Below are 17623 nucleotides of genomic sequence, written 5' to 3' on the forward strand. Positions count from 1 at the left end.
AGCACAGGGCAGCAGGACAGACATTCATCCGCTCCATTTTGACGCAGCACACAGGGGCACAGACAACAATTTGGGATTGCTAAAGGAAAATGGCTCCTATTTCCATCAGCCTCTGTCTCTCTTTCTCCTCCTCTCTTTTTTACATCACTCTGTTTTTTCGGATGACGTGATAGAAGGTACAGCACTGCTTTATCTCTGCATGACAGTCATGTTTTGCCCTTTGCTCTGACCAGGCTTGACTGCATATGACTTTATTCTATTGATGATGAACAATGTGATGATGATTAAACATCTGAGTGATATGAATGCACATTAGAGCTCAGAGATTGCTCAACTGAATGTTTCAGTGATTTATAAGTGTGCTGCTGAAACTGCAAAATTGCATAAAAATATGCGCAGTGCTTAAATATTCACACTTTCATGATTTAACAATATTTTTTTCTGGCTGTGTGTGCAGGACTGGGATCAGTGTGAGAAAGGAATCACTGCATCACACGAAAAGCTGAGAGACTTCAAGCAGAAGCTCTCGGTGCCTTTACTCGATCACCATGAGGAGCTGCACACCGAACAGATTCGCTGCAAGGTATTTCAAACAAATCTGACTCATCATGACCTTCCACAGCAACTGATTTTTCTGATTATTTCTGCTTAAACATTTAACTGTTTCCTCAGCAGCAGTATCTGTATAATTATAGCACATGATTCTTGTGTAGTCTGATACTGTAGAATGCTGCATTAATAATAACCTTGTAGCGTACGATTCCCTGATGATCAGATTAATTTTTTATCTGCAGAAGAGTGTCGATTTTTCCATGTGTGAAGGTGTGTGAAAGTAACATCCATAGACTGATAAGCAAGAGTTTCTTTGACTTTGCCTGAAGGAAGGAAGTCAAGATAAATGCTAATCATGATAAAGGCTACATGTTAGCAGAGACTCTGAGGATTAAGAAGTGCTTGGAATATGTGCAGACAGTTTTCCTGATGATGATAAATGTAGAAGGCAGCTACAGTTGTGAATATGAATGACTTTTGTGGGATCCAGACATTAAAATCTTGTCTGTAAGGCATACTATCCTTATTTTTAGTGAACAAGTTATTGTAATGCGTTACAGTTTGACATATAATAAAAAACCTTTTTGATTGTTCAGTTTAAATTTTAAAATATTTTTCCCAAAATGTATTTTTTTACAGCTTGCATTTATTTTATTTTATTTTATTTTATTTTATTTTATTTTATTTTATTTTATTTTATTTTATTTTATTTTATTTTATTTTATTTTATTTTATTTTATTTTTATTTAATTTTTATTTTGTTTATTTATTTGTTTGTTTGTTTGTTTGTTTTATTTTATTTTATTGTTATATTTTTTATAATACTTAATTTTATTAATCAATTTTATTTTATTGTTTTATTTTATTTAATATTATTTAATTTAATTTTTTATTTAATTTAATTTGATTTAATTTAATTTAATTTTATTTTTATTTTTCCAATGTGCTCAAGTGTATATGTGTATGTTTGTGTGACAGGAATTAGAGGGCAGTATTGAAGGCTGGGCTGATGATGTAGCCGGTCTGTGTATTTTGAGGGAGTCTCTCTCCAGCGGCCTCAGTGCTGATGACCTCACAGTCCTGCATGAGCGCCTGATTTTACTTCAGAGACAGTGGGAGGAGACCTGCCATCAGGTACACATCACTCAATCACTTCACATCTCTTTTACACTTTAACACATTTTACCCACCACTGCAAGCTTTTTTATGAGTTTTTTATGAGTTTTATGAACACCAGAAATTAATATGTAAACAGGTGCACTGCAAATTAACTTGAAATATTGCTTAAAATCTGCATTGAAGACTGGGTTTCTTGTAAGGTATAAATTTTTTGCTATATTTAGGAAGATATTGTTCTAAGCATGAATTTATTCAAAGTTTGTGAGAAACATGCCAATGGAATAATAGAAAATATAATGGGATAATGGGAGATTATTATTCTTATAGCTTTTTTATGGCAGGGCAGTATAATGGATTACAGTGATAGTGTGCCTCTTTACCCTGATGTCTCTTAATAAGAAAAGACCACGAGAAAGTCCATGACACTTCACCTGTCTATCTTACAAATGTCTTTTCTTTTTCTGCTCATCAACACATTTCCCCTTTCTCTCATCACTTGACAGGCTCTTCCTTTAATCATGATCAGTCTTCAGTGAACAGATTGTTTGATTGATCTCTGTCTGTACTTTCTATAGTTGTGCCTGCGCCGGCAGCAGGTGAGCGAGAGGCTGAACGAATGGGCCGTGTTCAATGAGAAGAATAAAGAGCTTTGTGAGTGGCTGACTCACATGGAGAGCAAGGTCTCACAGAACGGCGACGTCAGCATCGAGGAGATGATTGAGAAACTCACAAAGGTGATGTGAATGTACAATCACAACATTTAGGAACATTAAGCAGTCATTAAAAGGTGTTATTCAGTAATTAAGCCTAGTGGTCCTGATTATAAAATGCACCTATATGCAATTTGAAAGATTAATGTTTCAAACAGTAGATTTTGGTTTATTGAAGGTTATTTACCGTCATACATTAATTGTCTCATAAAATAGATACAATTAATATAATTTTCCAGGTAATCTTTTACAGAACCAGGCATTTTCATAGCATTTCCTAGTAAGTTTTTCTTCTGGAGAAAGTCTGATTTCTTTAGGTTTGGCTGAAATAAAAAAATATGTAAAAATTTTTTTTTTTTTTTTGCTGTAAAGGCCAATATTATTAGCCCCCTTATTATATATTTTTTTTCAATGGGGTATATGCACACTGACTTTTAAGTTCAGTCAGCCAGTCTCAGGGCTTCTGGTTAATTGTCATCCCATACAAAATCACTGCATTTAAGATCTGATTTCTTTAAAAAAACAGCCATGTTTACTGCGTGGCTGAGATACAGTATAAAGTGGGTCTCAGACCAAACAAGAAGCAATGCATTAAATTATATTTTTCTGTGCCATGTCTTTAAAAATATGGAAATGAATTTTATCCCAGTATTTTCAATGGAGTTTCAGCACTAGTCTGCTGCGAGTGACAGCGCCTGCATTTAAACAGGTTTTAGTCTCTTTTTAAGTTTTAACAGCAAAATGAATGCTTAAGTCTATTTAACTGATTATATCTGAATTACATTACAACATCAATGCTGTAAAAATAACCTTATAAAGTGGAAAATAGTTGTATAAACCTTTCACCGGAAGGTGATCATTGGCTGAAAAACACTAGCTGTGCAAATAGCCGATTGGCAAGAGAACTGTTGTCTAATGACTTGCCTAATTAGCCTAACTTGCCTAGTTAACCTATTGTAAATGACATTTGTAAGCCTTTAAATTGCACTTTAAATTGAATACTCATATACTGCAGTACAGTATAATTAGTAAAGGTGCAATATTATGTACTTTCATCATGGCAAAGGCTAAATAAATTAGCTATTACAATTATTTTGTTTAAGCAGCACTCAAAGAAATATAAAAAGAATAAAAATGTCACAGGATGGCTAATAATTTAGTTTTCAGCTGTACATGGATGAATCAACTCTCTGAAACAGTCTAAAAACTTTGTTCAAGAATTCACTCTCTATAAACCCCGCCTTTCTAAGAGTCTACTCTGCTCTGGTTGGTCAGATCTGTTTACAGGCTTGAAGTCCAAAGACTGGCTTAAGCAAAATGTGTTACAAATGCACACTGGTTTGTGCAGGAAGTAAGACTAAAATTATGATTCTTTCTATTGGAAGACAACACTTTAACTTCACTGGACCTAAAGTGATATCTTTAAAATACCTGCACTCCTTTTGAATTTATATTAAAAAAAACTAAATTGGAACGCTTTAAAAAAGCATGCTGATTTTAAATAAAACTCTGTACTCAGTTTGTGCATTCTCTGTTATCAGGACTGTCAGGAAGAGATCTCGGTGGTCGAGGAGAACAAGTGTCAGCTGGAGCAGATGGGGGAGAGACTGGCACAGGCCAGCCATGAAAGCAAAGCTGCAGAAATCCAGTACAAACTCTGCAAAGTCAATGAGCGCTGGCAGCATCTGCTCGACCTCATAGCAGCAAGGTGAGTCTTCACATTACCAGAGAGAAAATTTTATTTATTTATTTAAAAATTATTCAATTTAAAGATTGAGTTCATTTGCAGAGGGGCGAGTGTAGATAGAGGGTGATGAAATGAACATGTCTGTCATGCCAATGGCCTGTGGGTGGAAAGGAAATAGATTGCAGCAGCATTTTAAACATGACACCATGGCGTCTCTGGATTTGACTGGTACAGTGGCGTTTCCTGCAGTCAGGACTGGAAGCTTCTCACATGTGTGGTGTGGATTTCACTGTGGCCTGTGTGTGGGAGAGTGTCATTCTCTCTCTCTCTCACTCTCACTCGTGTGCATTAGATCAGTGCGACAGCTGCTGTCCTCACTTACTAGTAGATTGTAGTGGACATGCTTTTATTTGGATTGTTTGGATTGGGTTGCTCATGGTGAAGTATACACACACAGTCACTCATGCACATACATTTTGAACACAGATAGAATACACAGACACATTCTGTATGTTAACTTAGCTGTCTAAATATAGACATTTTATAAACAGTTGCTTTTAACCCTTGTGTGCTGTTAAGCATGTTTTCATCCACTCTGAGGTGATTTTGAGGCCACAACTTTCTCTTTGTTTCAGCAATTGTTATGATTTAAACCTACTAAACCTATTTTGACACATATTCTGAGAAAATGCTTTGGAATTTTTCAAAATCTATACAAAACACAAATCTTTTACAATACACTTTTATGTTCATGTCTGTTTTTGTCCCATTGGTTAATGTTGGCAACTGATGATCAACATTAAAAAAAAACAAATTTTACCTCTTACCAGTAGGGAAAACCACCAACAATGAAAAGTGCATGATTATATGGTGTCATGACTATGCAATAAAAAAGTGGTTATAATGCAAGTTAATGGAGCAAAAACAGCCACCAACATAACAAAAGTGTAGTCAATTTGAACAATACACATGAGGTAAATGCAGATAATGGTAACATTTTATTGTGGGGAACACACGGTTCAACACCTTTCACTATTCATTAAGAATATAGCCTCAATAAATTATTTTTTAATATCTAATTATTTATTAGTTAGTATGGTTGTTGTTGTTGGAGTGGTTAAATAGCAATGGTCATGTTTTTTTTCTTATGTATTCTAACAGTTTTGCATACACTGTATTATTTAAAGAAATGTCTGTTTGGATGGAAATGGGAAAACTGGGTTAAAATGGTGTAAAACATATGCCACACTGTAAACAAATACAGACAGAGCCGCAGGACACACTAAAATCACAGAGGAATGCAGTGAGTATGAACATGAAGCCGGAATATAAATACAGATATTATGATCTTCATAAGATAATTATCTTCATTTTTGTTTTTATTTTAATTTTAAAGCTATAAGTTGTTGCTGTCATTTAGCACTTGAAAACCACACAAACACACTTTTTTTTAGTTTTTGTTTATATTAATAATGACAAAGACATACATTCCAGTCCTCTGACCTGCACATGCTAATGACTGTGGTCTTATTTTAGCCTCAGCAGTATTTGTCACTCAGCTGCTCATGCCTGCACTTGGGAACAGTTTACACACACACTCATACACTGCACACACATTAAGAAGAGCAGCAGAGCAACACTGGACACTGTTATCCAGACTAAAGAGAAGGGGAATTTCTACAGGGTGGAAGTTTTTCTTTATTCTGGCACACTCGATTGGATTAGGCTCAATGGTGCTGGATATGGGCACTGATAACATGGCAGGATGTCCTGGACAGGACTCAGATCTGCCCGAGTGCGACTGTGACATTAACAGGCAGGAAAATATTCATTTGATTGTTATTAACATATTACAGATTCTATTTCTTGAAGTTGGTGTGTATTATTTTAAATTTTAATTCATATTTTGGCCTGTCTGTAATATAGTGTTTTAGTGAGTGAAATATGGGATTTTCTCTACATAAGTGATTATTCAAATGGTCATTATCAGTGAAATAGTTTCTCTAAACACATTAGTTTGTTAAATGTGTGTAATATTACTGTATTTAATGACCTGCTTTTGTTGTGGTGGTGGGTTTAGTCTCAGTGTGTCTTTAGGAATGTAGCTTGAAGTCAAACCTAATCATTCACATACCAGGGTAACACATGAGGGCTTTATCTTACCAACTCCACTCAAAGTTTCCATCAAAGTGAGCTGAAGTCGAAACATGTCCACTCTGCATCAGTGCTCTTTGCTTTATATCTAATCTGAGTTGAGATAGAGATCTGGATGATGGCACAGTTCAGACATGCTATGGTGGTGTGTGTGAGCGTTGAGCATGTGATTCTGTATTTGTAGATGCAGTCAGGATATATAGGAAACACTGACAACTTCAGGGTCTATTCTGTCTCTGCTTATATTGTTTTATTTTCAGTACAGCTTTCATCTGTTATCAGGGCACCAAGAAGCTTCACAAATATGCTACTGAATCTGTAGAATGTATTAAAAAATTGATGCTAATGAAAATGTTTGCATGTTGCTTTTAATGAGTTTTATCATTATTTTCTAATAGAGCTTTAATAAAAGTAAAAGTTAACCAATATGAGTATTTGCATGGTTTAAACTAAATGACATTTAATCTGAATTTTTACTGAGCATGCAAGCAAAACTAATTTGTAATGTTTTGTTTACATGCCCAGTAAATAATCTGATTAAATTTCATTTATTTCTAGTTTGATAAAAAACAACTGAATATATAACAAAAATAATATAAAAGTAAAAAAAACTGAATACATAACAAATAATAGTAAGAGTAATTAAAATGTAAATAATGAATTTTGTTTTATTGTTTCATTTCAGCAGTTCAATTTCTGTAGTCTCTGTTTATCCAGTCAAATTGTTTTTAAATAATGTTTTTGCATTTGTATAGTAGCTAAATTTAATAGGAAATGAAAAATTTCAAGTATCTAACTTAACTAAAATTACATAAAATTATATTCTATCAAAGTTGAAATGCTATAAAAGTATTTCCAATCAAAACGACTTGTCAAAAATACAAATATATCACACATATTTATAGTTTTTTTGAAAAGCAAATTTTATTTTGAGTTGATCTCAAATGGCTGAACCACACAGTTTATGTAACTTAGTCTTAATATATGTTTTCCATGCTCTTAGTTTCAGAGATACTTTCTGTGTCTGTGATGATAAATTAAATACAAGAGAATCTGCTGTTGATGTTAACAGTGTGTTAACTCTGTTTTCTTTTTTTTCTGTAGGGTGAAGAAGTTGAGGGAGACGCTGGTGGCCGTGCAGCAGCTGGATAAGAACATGAGCAGTCTGCGCTCCTGGCTGGCTCACATCGAAACTGAACTCTCACGACCCATCGTCTACGAAACCTGCGACTCACATGAGATCCAGAGAAAACTCAACCAGCAACAGGTAACATACACTCACACACATTCCTTTACATGCGGTCACATAACAGGCTTACTAAGGTAAGACACTACATGTGAATGAGGAACATTATCCTCCCCGGTTGATTGATTATATTAAGAATTGTACTTTTTTTGTAGTAGTTTTTAAATGGCAGCTTTAAGCACATTAATTCAAAATGTGCTTATTTGCATACATTTCTTCCACAACATCTAAACATTGAGGTCAGATTTTAAAAAAAATGTTTTTCTTTTTTTACATATCTGAGCCGAGATGTTGCACAGAGTTTGTATTTTTATCAGTACACTGCAAACAATGTGGGGGAAAAGTGCAAAATAAAAATGTTGTATACAGTATAAACAGGCACATGGTGTATGTACAGATTCCTCTGTCAAAACCTTCAGAGCACAAACATGAGTAAAACTGTAAAATTTTAAGTATTTAAGTACTACTGAAATGGAGATTTGTGCGTCAGTGCAGGAAAAATGTAAGTATGTTTTGTAATTGAAATCTACATACACAAGTTAATAAAGTGCGGGGAAAAAAGGATTTCAAGTCTTTTATTTACATTTGACTTGAGCTTCTAGCTATATTTATAAGACCTTTTAAATCTCTATAAGTGAGATGAGAGTTTAAAACCGCCTACTGAAAACTCTTGAGTCAAAATAAGAAGGTGACTTCATCTGACCCAGTTACTGTTTCGGTATCAAAATGTGTCCTCGCTTTACCCAGCACCAGTCATCATCCTCCTTCTGCTTCAGAAAAATAAAATCACAAATATTCATCAAAGTTTCTTTCATTTTCTGGACCTAATGGTGCAACAAGACGAAACGTATTTGGAATTCTTGAAGCAGAAACAGCTGAAAAGATCCTGATGTGAGATGTTGTGATATCTGTGTGCAGGATCTGCAGCGTGACATTGAGAAGCACAGCACCGGTGTGGCGTCAGTGTTGAACCTGTGCGAGGTGCTGCTGCATGACTGTGATGCCTGCGCCACTGAGACTGAGTGTGAATCCATACAGCAGGCCACACGTGGCCTGGACCGCCGCTGGAGGAACATCTGTGCTATTGCTATGGAGAGGAGACTCAAGTGAGTGTGTTTGTGTTTGTGTATAAGCTTCTGTTTATTTGTACAAGTACACACTATTGTTTAAAAGTTTTGTGTGATTTTTTTATTTTAAAGCATATTTTTCCACAATTTGCATTAAATTGCATTAAATGAAAATAGGTAAATAATAATTTTTAAATATATGGCAAAATATGACATACTTATAATATATAACTTATTCTTTTGCATGGTAATGTCTTTACATCTAATAAAAACTTCACCTTAATCATAGTACAATAAAAATGTATACTTTCTTAACTGTAAAGTAAGAAAGAAAATATCCATGCTCTTGAAGATAAAAATGAGCCATTTAGGGTAAAACTGAACCAGAAACAGGTGTGAAGCATGTGTGCCTTGGTCACTATTCATATTTCATAGTCGACTTCAGCACATGATGAACTGCCTAACAGCTGCAGCCTTAAAATAAAATATTTTCTAGAAAGCCTCTTGGCTGAAATTTAATAAATTTAGGCCCAAACGGAATCTGTGTTCAATTTATTTATTTATTCTGTAAATGTGTACATTTATACTTATTCAGGTTTATATTAATGTCAGTAATATTGTTGAATAATATGCAAAAGTTTATATTATTCATGTACAATGCAGTTTGTAGATAATATTTTCTGTATTTTCGCAAACTGGATTTTGGAGACTTTGTTTAAAAATTGTCAGTGTCAGAATTTTATATTGTCAAACTAAAAATGTTTTTCTTCAAAAATAGATCCTGTATTTTACATTTTCAATACGAGCTGTGTCAGTGTTTAAAATATCTATGTGTTTCTGCAGGATTGAGGAGACATGGAGATTGTGGCAGAAGTTTCTGGATGATTATTCTCGTTTTGAGGAGTGGCTGAAAGTGTCAGAGAGGACAGCAGCTCTGCCAAACTCCTCTGGAGTGCTGTACATCGTGGCTAAAGAGGAGCTCAAGAAGTTTGAGGTAATCTCATCTATGGCAACAGTCCAGTTCACTTCAACTTCTTGCAAAAGTCAATCATTACTGAAACAAATGCTAAAATTAGGATTTATTGTAACAATGCTACACATAACTCCACTTTAAGGTGTAGGGGGTCAGTTTTGCTAGTTTCTTTGTAAATATCAAACTTTTTTGGGGACATTATTTAATGTTGTTATTTGCATGACAGGCGTTTCAGAGACAGGTGCAAGAATTTCTGACCCAGCTGGAGTTGATCAATAAGCAGTATCGAAGACTGGCACGTGAGAACCGCACAGACTCATCTTGTCATCTACGACAAATGGTGCATGATGGAAACCGACGCTGGGATATACTTCAGAGGAGAGTTGCTGCTATCTTGCGCAGGCTTAAGGTGATATATTACTATTACAATTTAACCATTTGGAATTATAATTATTTTAAATTATTTATTTTTATTTATTATGGGGGTGGGCAATACTGTTATTTTGCAAGTGTGCATTCAATTGGCTGACAGTGGCAAGAAAGTCATTTAAAAAAAAAAAAATTTTAATTTGAATTTTGTTTGAATATTAATAATAATGAGATCAATAAATGCATAAAATAAGCATTTTATTATACTTTTTTGAAGGATAACATAGCTTTAAAAAGTGAAGTAATGATTTTAAGTTTAAATTTTTCTCAATAATTTACTGTATATTGATTGGATTAGGACTCTTGAGCTTCAGACTTTTTAAAAAACACACATGAAAATGTCTTTAAAAAATCTTGGTTGTGTATATATTTATTTATATCTACATAGAAAGTACATTGAGGAGCAATTTGTTTAACTAACCCTCTATTCTCTTTTCTTGCAGCATTTCATTGGTCAGCGAGAGGAGTTTGAGACAGCCCGAGATGTTATACTGGTATGGCTGACCGAGATGGACCTACAGCTCACCAACATCGAGCATTTCTCAGAGTGTGATGTTCAGGCCAAGATAAAACAGCTAAAGGTGAGGGCTGTACATGCTCAACACCTGCACCTTCATCAAACAGTCAGGCAAATAGTTTCAAAATGTATAATAAAATCAATATTGATAATAATATAATTTAAATCACACATTAATCATGGTTAAGGGTAAAAAAAAAAAGTTAATCCATGGAAAAATGATTTGTTTTGGTAATATTTCATAAAAATCTAACCATTTACGTCTGCTCTGGAACAGTGGCTTTTCTCTGATCATGTCAGCTTGACAGCTTGTGTGAAATAAGCTTGACCAAACCCCTCCAACCATTAGTTTGCTGCAAGCGAAAGATAAGAGGAGCACAAAAACAAAACTCCCTCCACTACTCAATATTCCGTTTCAGTCGTAAATATGTCATCATACTGATATAAGTCTGCTGCAGCTTCCGGTTCATGCTGAACTTAATATTCAATTAACATTTCATTGTCATATGTCATTGCTAATATTAAAGAAATATATTTTTTTTAAAAAGATTAGCATGCACTCATAAAGTGTTTAGGAAGTCAAAGTAAGAGCTTAACTTTTATGGCCTAAAAAAGTGTATACATAGAAAATTCACAAGCATGCACAATATGTATTCCAGATCTCCACGGAGTCCTTACTCTTTTTATTAACTTGCCAACATTTGCATTGAATGTGTATTTAAAATTGCTTAACTTGTGTGTGGCAGGCGTTTAAGCAGGAGATCAGTCTGAACAATACGAAGGTGGAGAGTGTGTTTGGGCAGGGGGAGGTGCTGATGGAGAAGACTGAGCCTCTGGATGCTGCTGTCATTGAGGAGGAGCTGGATGAGCTGCAGAGATACTGTAGAGAGGTGTTCGGCCGGGTGGATCGCTACTACAGGAAACTCACACGATTGCCGGTAAGATGAGCACAGATTCACACATGCATGCGCGAATGCAGGCTCTTTTTAAACAAATGTTTCTGGCTGCATTTTTGCAAAAACCTTGCTCCTTGTACATTTCTTTACAATTTCCTTATGAAATGTTGTATAAAATATTGTATTTTGTAAGAATCATCTACTATAAACTGTACTCTAAACCCGAACAGGTGTTAGCAAAAGCAAATATGACACAAGTCTTAATTTACTGAAGCATCTACATCATTTTACACAGACCTCTATTGTGTCTTCTATTTTAGTCTTCTATTTTTATAGTTGTGTATTACAGGGCTCCAGTGCTGTATGTCTAGTTGAGGACTGGATAAACTGACTATGCTTCTTACCTCATCCTACCTCACTTGTTCATCAAGTGTTGTGAGGTCATTGTGCGGTGTTGTGCCTCCTTCTTTTAATTTTACCAGAAGCTGCATTATATTGTGTGTATACAGTTGAAGGCAAAATTATTAGCTCTGTTATTAAATTATAGTTCATTACCTGTGGTAAAAATACTTAATTTTTTACTAGTTATTTCGCAAGATACTAGTATTCACCTTAAAGTGCCATGAAACCGCTCTCTTTCGATTCAAGTCTAACTCAGAATTTTTTCAAAAAATGCATCATAATAGGCGTGGAGCACTGCGACCAGAGGGTGGAGTGGGCGTGGCCAGCAGAGCAGGGGAGAAAGAGGGGAGCGAACAACTGTTGTCAGTTGGCTCACAAAATCAGACACAAACTGTGAGGAGATTCATGGTTAAAATGCAAAGAAATAAACAGTAACTTAATGCCTTGCTACATTTGTTATTCGTTATTTCATATGCATATGATCATAATTTGTATCATTATACAAGATAATTGTGTTTATATTATAAATGAGGACTTCTCTTCTCCTCAATCCCTGGGTCTGAATGCAGACTTAGTGCAGTAGGTCTCTTGCCCTGTCTATTTCGACCATTAGCCCTGTCTGTAATCTGGAGGATTTTAAACATAGGCGAACACAGCAGCAATGATAAAGGCGATGTGTCTAAATGAGAATGAACTCAACTGATAAAACAAAAAGTCCGCCATTGTCCGATTCTTGTACTGCTCTCCCGACAAAAATGCTTGCTTCACACAAACAGCTATGCTGTATTGGCCCTGACAGCATTGCAGGGAAAAACATGCACCAAACCCTGTGAATCATGGAAACAAACACATAATACTCTTTATGAACAGCTAAATGCTGCGTGCCGTAGGCGGAGTCCATGGACACGATCTCACCAAGTCATTGGGTCTCACAGCTTGGCAGATCTGCCTTGCCTTCAGAAAGCACATGCAGTCATGAATAATTAAGAAGCAGGGTCTTCTCATAAGAAACTAAGCTATATATAAAAATATATAGAATATAATATAGAATAATAATGAGAAACCGAGGCGTCATCACTTCACTAGCAGATTCGCACTACGTCACCAATTTTGATTCCACTTTAAAAATTATTTTAAACTCTGAAGCTAAAATTAGCTAACAAAAGCTCAAAATTATCCAGTTTTCCCCACAAGTAAAGCTGACAGGTGCTAACGTTGTCTTAACTGATGCTCAACACACACAAATCTGTTAAAATCTCAAAAAAGTACTCAAGGGTTTCTTGAACCTTTTAAAGCACATTTTAAGGGCTTATCTAGTTTAATAAGTTCAGCTAGGCAAGTTAACGAAGCAATTCATTGGACAACAATGGTTTGTCCTCTAGCTAATTGGGGAAAAAATCATATGGGGCTAATAATATTGGCAGTTATTTTTTTTTAATCAAGCCAAACTAATGCAAATACTTCCTCAACAAGAAAAGTATCATTAGAAATACTGTGAACAAATTAAGATTTTTTTTATTGTGTAACTAAGTACGTTTTTGCAGCTGAAACATAGCCAATCACATAATAAGAATCTTTTGTATCTCAGCTTTTGCTTCTTTGGTGTAACATTGGTTATTTCTGTCTGGCAGCTAACCGATGATGAATGTGAAGGCTCAGATCATGAATTCGAATCAGATGACCTGTCAGACCTTCAGTGGGGTGAGGATGGTGCCATTCAGCAGGCATCCAGCAGACCCTCTTCAGCTGCCAATGCTCCTGCTCGCACAAATGGTTCAGGACGGGACACCCCAGCCAGCGTAGACTCTATCCCGCTGGAATGGGACCACGATTATGACCTGGAGCCAATGAGCCACACCATGTCTGCAGAGCGGGTCAGACAGAAAGATGAGGATGAGGATTTGCTGTGTATGGCTACTGCAGCACTTACTGGTGAGTGCATTTGATTGGATGGATGTTTAAGAGGTGATCCTTCGACTATGTGTCCACCTCCTTCAGTAGGGTTTTTTTTATAAACTATTGGTGTGTGTTGTTGTGTATTTCTTTTCCACAGATGTAGTGATTCCTGAGAGCCCTGAGGCTTATATAAAACTAACAGAAAACACTTTGAGGTCCTCTTCTGGTAGGCAATAAATTGCGGCATGCCAAATTAACGCCAAACTACACTGCATGCTAAAGTGTCCTTTTTCAAATGTCATATTGCATGAACTGCACTATTGCATGCTTTTTAAAAAAGTGCATGTCAGACATTTGATAGAGTTCTGGTTTGTTGCATTTACATTTTTCATAGTGAATGACGCAAATAGGCATTAAATGTGGGGAAAATAGGAGAAAATTGTTTAATGGCACCAATAAAATAAGCCAATAACATCACAAGTTAGGAATTTGGTGAAATTGGAAAATAATTAATGTGATGTTGTTCATTAAATCAGGTCAATAGATCATAAGGATGTGGTCCCTGTCATTTAATACTGTATGTTGAAAGCAGAATAAAGAAGCCAAAAATCTGAGTGAGGCAACATACTCTAAAATCAGAGACATATTTAAAATAGTTGTAGTTATTAGTAGTTATTAAATAGTTATTTAAGGCTAGCAGCAATACATTTCTGTTTACACTTAAGGGCGTCACACACCGGATGTGCTGCTCAGCGCTGCGACCTGGCACGCACATGACAGTTGAAAGTATCGCAAACCAGACAAGCACATTCGTATGCTATTTAAATTGAAACTATTCACATGGTGCTCTGTGGCGCTGCAGAAATATGAACAGTGTCCTGAGTCGTGGCTGGGCGCCACGGACAGCGGCCGACTTGTGGCACCGGTGTGTGTACCCTGATAGAAACCCATGTTTAGAATTCTAAAATGCATGGCGCTGTGTGGCGCGACACTGTGCGTCGCTGAACAGCACTTCTGATGTGCTTTCTGGTGAATTTTTTTTTTATGTATCTAAGACTCATTAAGGCTGCATTTATTTAATCAGAAAATAAAACAGTAATATTATAAAATATAATTACAATATTAAATAACTATTTTCTATTTTATTATATATTAAAATGCAGTTTATTCCTGTGATGGCAAAGCTCAATTTTGCCATTGATTCTACAGGTACTACAGGGAAACTCCACTGTTGTTTGAGATGATCTCAGAGTGTGTTTAAGAAACCTTTTTATTATTGTTGTTGAAAATAGTTGCTGAATACAGTAATAACTACAAGTATTTAAAAAAAGCAGATTCCTTTGAAAAGCTAATATAGTTCATATTGCCTAATTGTTGGAACTGCATACATGCCACAAGTTGAACTGTATTTACAAAGACATCTCCTGCATAACCACCATGTTTATAACTTTATTTATCCTAACATGTAGGGAATTTTTTCAAAGTTACAAAAAAAGCAAATTAGGTGAATTAGAGTAAGACAACAAAGTGAATTAGGTGGGTTTCCATTAAGTTGTTTGAGGGGCTGACTGTTGTATTGGTAACCTAGCCACCAAGAGATAACAAGTGATATGGCAAATGCATCTCCTTTTATTCAACATTAATTCTTTTTTGCATTAAAATCCATGCAAGTGTAAAACTTAAGCATTATCAGGAGATTTTTATTCAAAATTTTGCATTTTCATCATCGTTTCTTATGTAATGCTTCAAAATGATAGAAACCCAGCTAATGTCTATTAGTGCACTTACATCAAAAGCAAAACACATTTTATGTACTTATTAGAAAGTTATCCAGAGTGCACTACAGTTTATTGTGGTTTTACTACAGTTATTATTTTATATATCAAATTCATTCATTCATTTTCATCTGCTTTTCCGGGGCCAGGTTGTGGGGGCAGCAGTCTCAGGAGAAAACCCCTGACTAGAAATTTTAATAAAAAATTATATAAATAAAATTATTGTTTATATGATGTAAATCCCAATATTCCATTATTGCATTATGAGGGTGCATGTAAATTGTTTCCTATTTTACTATTAAAGCTAAATATTTGTTGACAGCAGAACAAAAGCTTTTCTAAGTAACATTTCCATTTCATATTCAGCAAATAAAACTTAACAAGCTAACAACATTAATATACTAATACTGTGGACACAAAGTGTCTGTATTGTGAATAAGCCTTATTTCAAAGGTACTCACGTAACATCCTGAGTTAATCAATACATTATTTCCCACAGGAGAGGCAGTTCGGCTGTTAGACACTATGCTGGACAGCAGCCGCTATAGCCTGCAACAGACGGACGGCTCTATGGATGCTCATGACACCTCCTACATGGGCTACGTGAGTTCAGATTTAGTGTGCCACTGGCTTTAATCTGCAATCAAACATGAATAAATGGTTGATTTGTTTTTTTGCTTTGAACAGATGCGTCTAATGGACGACTGTCGTGGCAGTCTGAACATGGTCAAGAGGGTTGAGGGAGAGCTGGAGGAGGACGAGGAGAACCTGTCAGGCCTGAGCAACCCTGATAACACAGAGACACAGAGCACAGGTCAGTCCCGCATTGATGCTTAGGCTGCTGTGCACACGTCTATGCTTCAATCTGATGCTATTGTGGTGACTGTTATGTTTCAGGTGTGATCGAGCGCTGGGAACTGATCCAGGCTCAGTCTGGAGATTTAGAGCACAGACAGACTGAAGACCTGCTGCTCTGGCAACAGATAACCTCTGACCTGGAGGACATGGAGGCATGGCTTGAAGAGGCGGAGGCAGAGTTAGCAGAGCTGAGGGGGAGAGACCTTAGTGCAGACATACACACTATTGAGCAGAGAATTCGAAGACTCAAGGTTTGTGTTGCCTGCTTGGCTTATGACAACAGAGAGTCTTGGAAGAAATTATGTTCCTCTGGATATAAAACTGATGGTTATGTGTTTGAGTAAAAAAATTATTTGTTCTGCAAATTGCTGACAAGATTTTTTATAGATTTTGTCATTTAGAGCATAAAATGACCATAAAATTAGCCAGAAGAAAAACATGTTTTCATGCCATGTTTTCAGTCATGGCTATATTCATTTTCAGACACAATTCTGGTCCTAGCTTATAACATAGCAAATACGATTTTGAGAGTTGTTCTGTGTACAGGCCTGAAATCAAGTGGACAATTGAAATATTTGAACACTGGAATGTAGTTTCTTAAATAATAGCTACAAAATTATAGTCACAACACCTTGTTATGCCTTCAGTCAAGAATCATCCTAATGGATATATATATCGCCAAGGGTTCCCTCTGGATAGATAATGTTTTTCTTTTTTGTTTTTTCAAGCAGTTTTCAATTTATGAGTAAAGTAATGGCCGTGGCTAGCGCTACTTGTATAGATTTTTCAATTCTACAACATAAATCAAGATAATAGCCCATTAGAAATTCCAAGAGTGGATGAGTCTTCTGTGTTGCCTTACAAATTGGCAACATGCCTGAACAGCTCTGTTGCTGGTAAAAATAAGATGGCATTTAAGAACCACACGATGTAGGGGAAAAACATTTGTGTACATTGGTGTTCAAAAGATGAACATAATTTATTATACTACTGAAAAATGTATGTATCTGATTTATTTTAAACTGTTATTCATTTGCGGGATGACATTTTAACAGACATCATGCCAGTCCACCACATGGATCTCAGAAATCATTTTAAAAATGTTGCTGGCAATTTTGTTTTTTGACCAATTTAGTTTTGGATCAGTTTAATGTACCCTAATGTTAGTGAAAAACATTCTGACTCCAAAAAAAAAAAATTCTCAGTGTTAGTATATTAATGGCAACATTGTCAAATTATATACCTTTAGTAAAATGCATGGTGTTGATAAAACACTTTATAAATGCCTCACCTGTATATTGTACAGTGACAATTCACAGTCGTTTTACAGCAAATCCCCAAA

General features: G+C 35.6%; 1 protein-coding gene across 2 annotated transcripts in view; it reads left to right on the top strand.

Moving 5' to 3' along the window:
• The window catches only part of syne1a (spectrin repeat containing, nuclear envelope 1a), a 238807-nt gene that overhangs the window by 214832 nt on the left and 6352 nt on the right, over positions 1-17623 (top strand). For both annotated transcript variants that reach the window (XM_087298227.2, XM_087298228.1), the window contains 15 exons: positions 458-583; positions 1531-1686; positions 2247-2405; positions 3923-4089; positions 7327-7489; positions 8387-8574; positions 9379-9529; positions 9735-9917; positions 10381-10518; positions 11201-11392; positions 13384-13684; positions 13806-13874; positions 15923-16026; positions 16111-16237; positions 16321-16532. In XM_087298227.2, coding sequence (XP_087154353.1) covers positions 458-583; positions 1531-1686; positions 2247-2405; positions 3923-4089; positions 7327-7489; positions 8387-8574; positions 9379-9529; positions 9735-9917; positions 10381-10518; positions 11201-11392; positions 13384-13684; positions 13806-13874; positions 15923-16026; positions 16111-16237; positions 16321-16532 — 2436 coding nt within the window. The remainder of the gene's footprint in view (positions 1-457; positions 584-1530; positions 1687-2246; positions 2406-3922; positions 4090-7326; positions 7490-8386; positions 8575-9378; positions 9530-9734; positions 9918-10380; positions 10519-11200; positions 11393-13383; positions 13685-13805; positions 13875-15922; positions 16027-16110; positions 16238-16320; positions 16533-17623) is intronic.

Source organism: Danio rerio, chromosome 20, assembly GCF_052040795.2.
Source record: "Danio rerio strain M-AB ecotype USA chromosome 20, GRCz13ab, whole genome shotgun sequence".
In the NCBI taxonomy this organism is placed as follows: domain Eukaryota; kingdom Metazoa; phylum Chordata; class Actinopteri; order Cypriniformes; family Danionidae; genus Danio; species Danio rerio.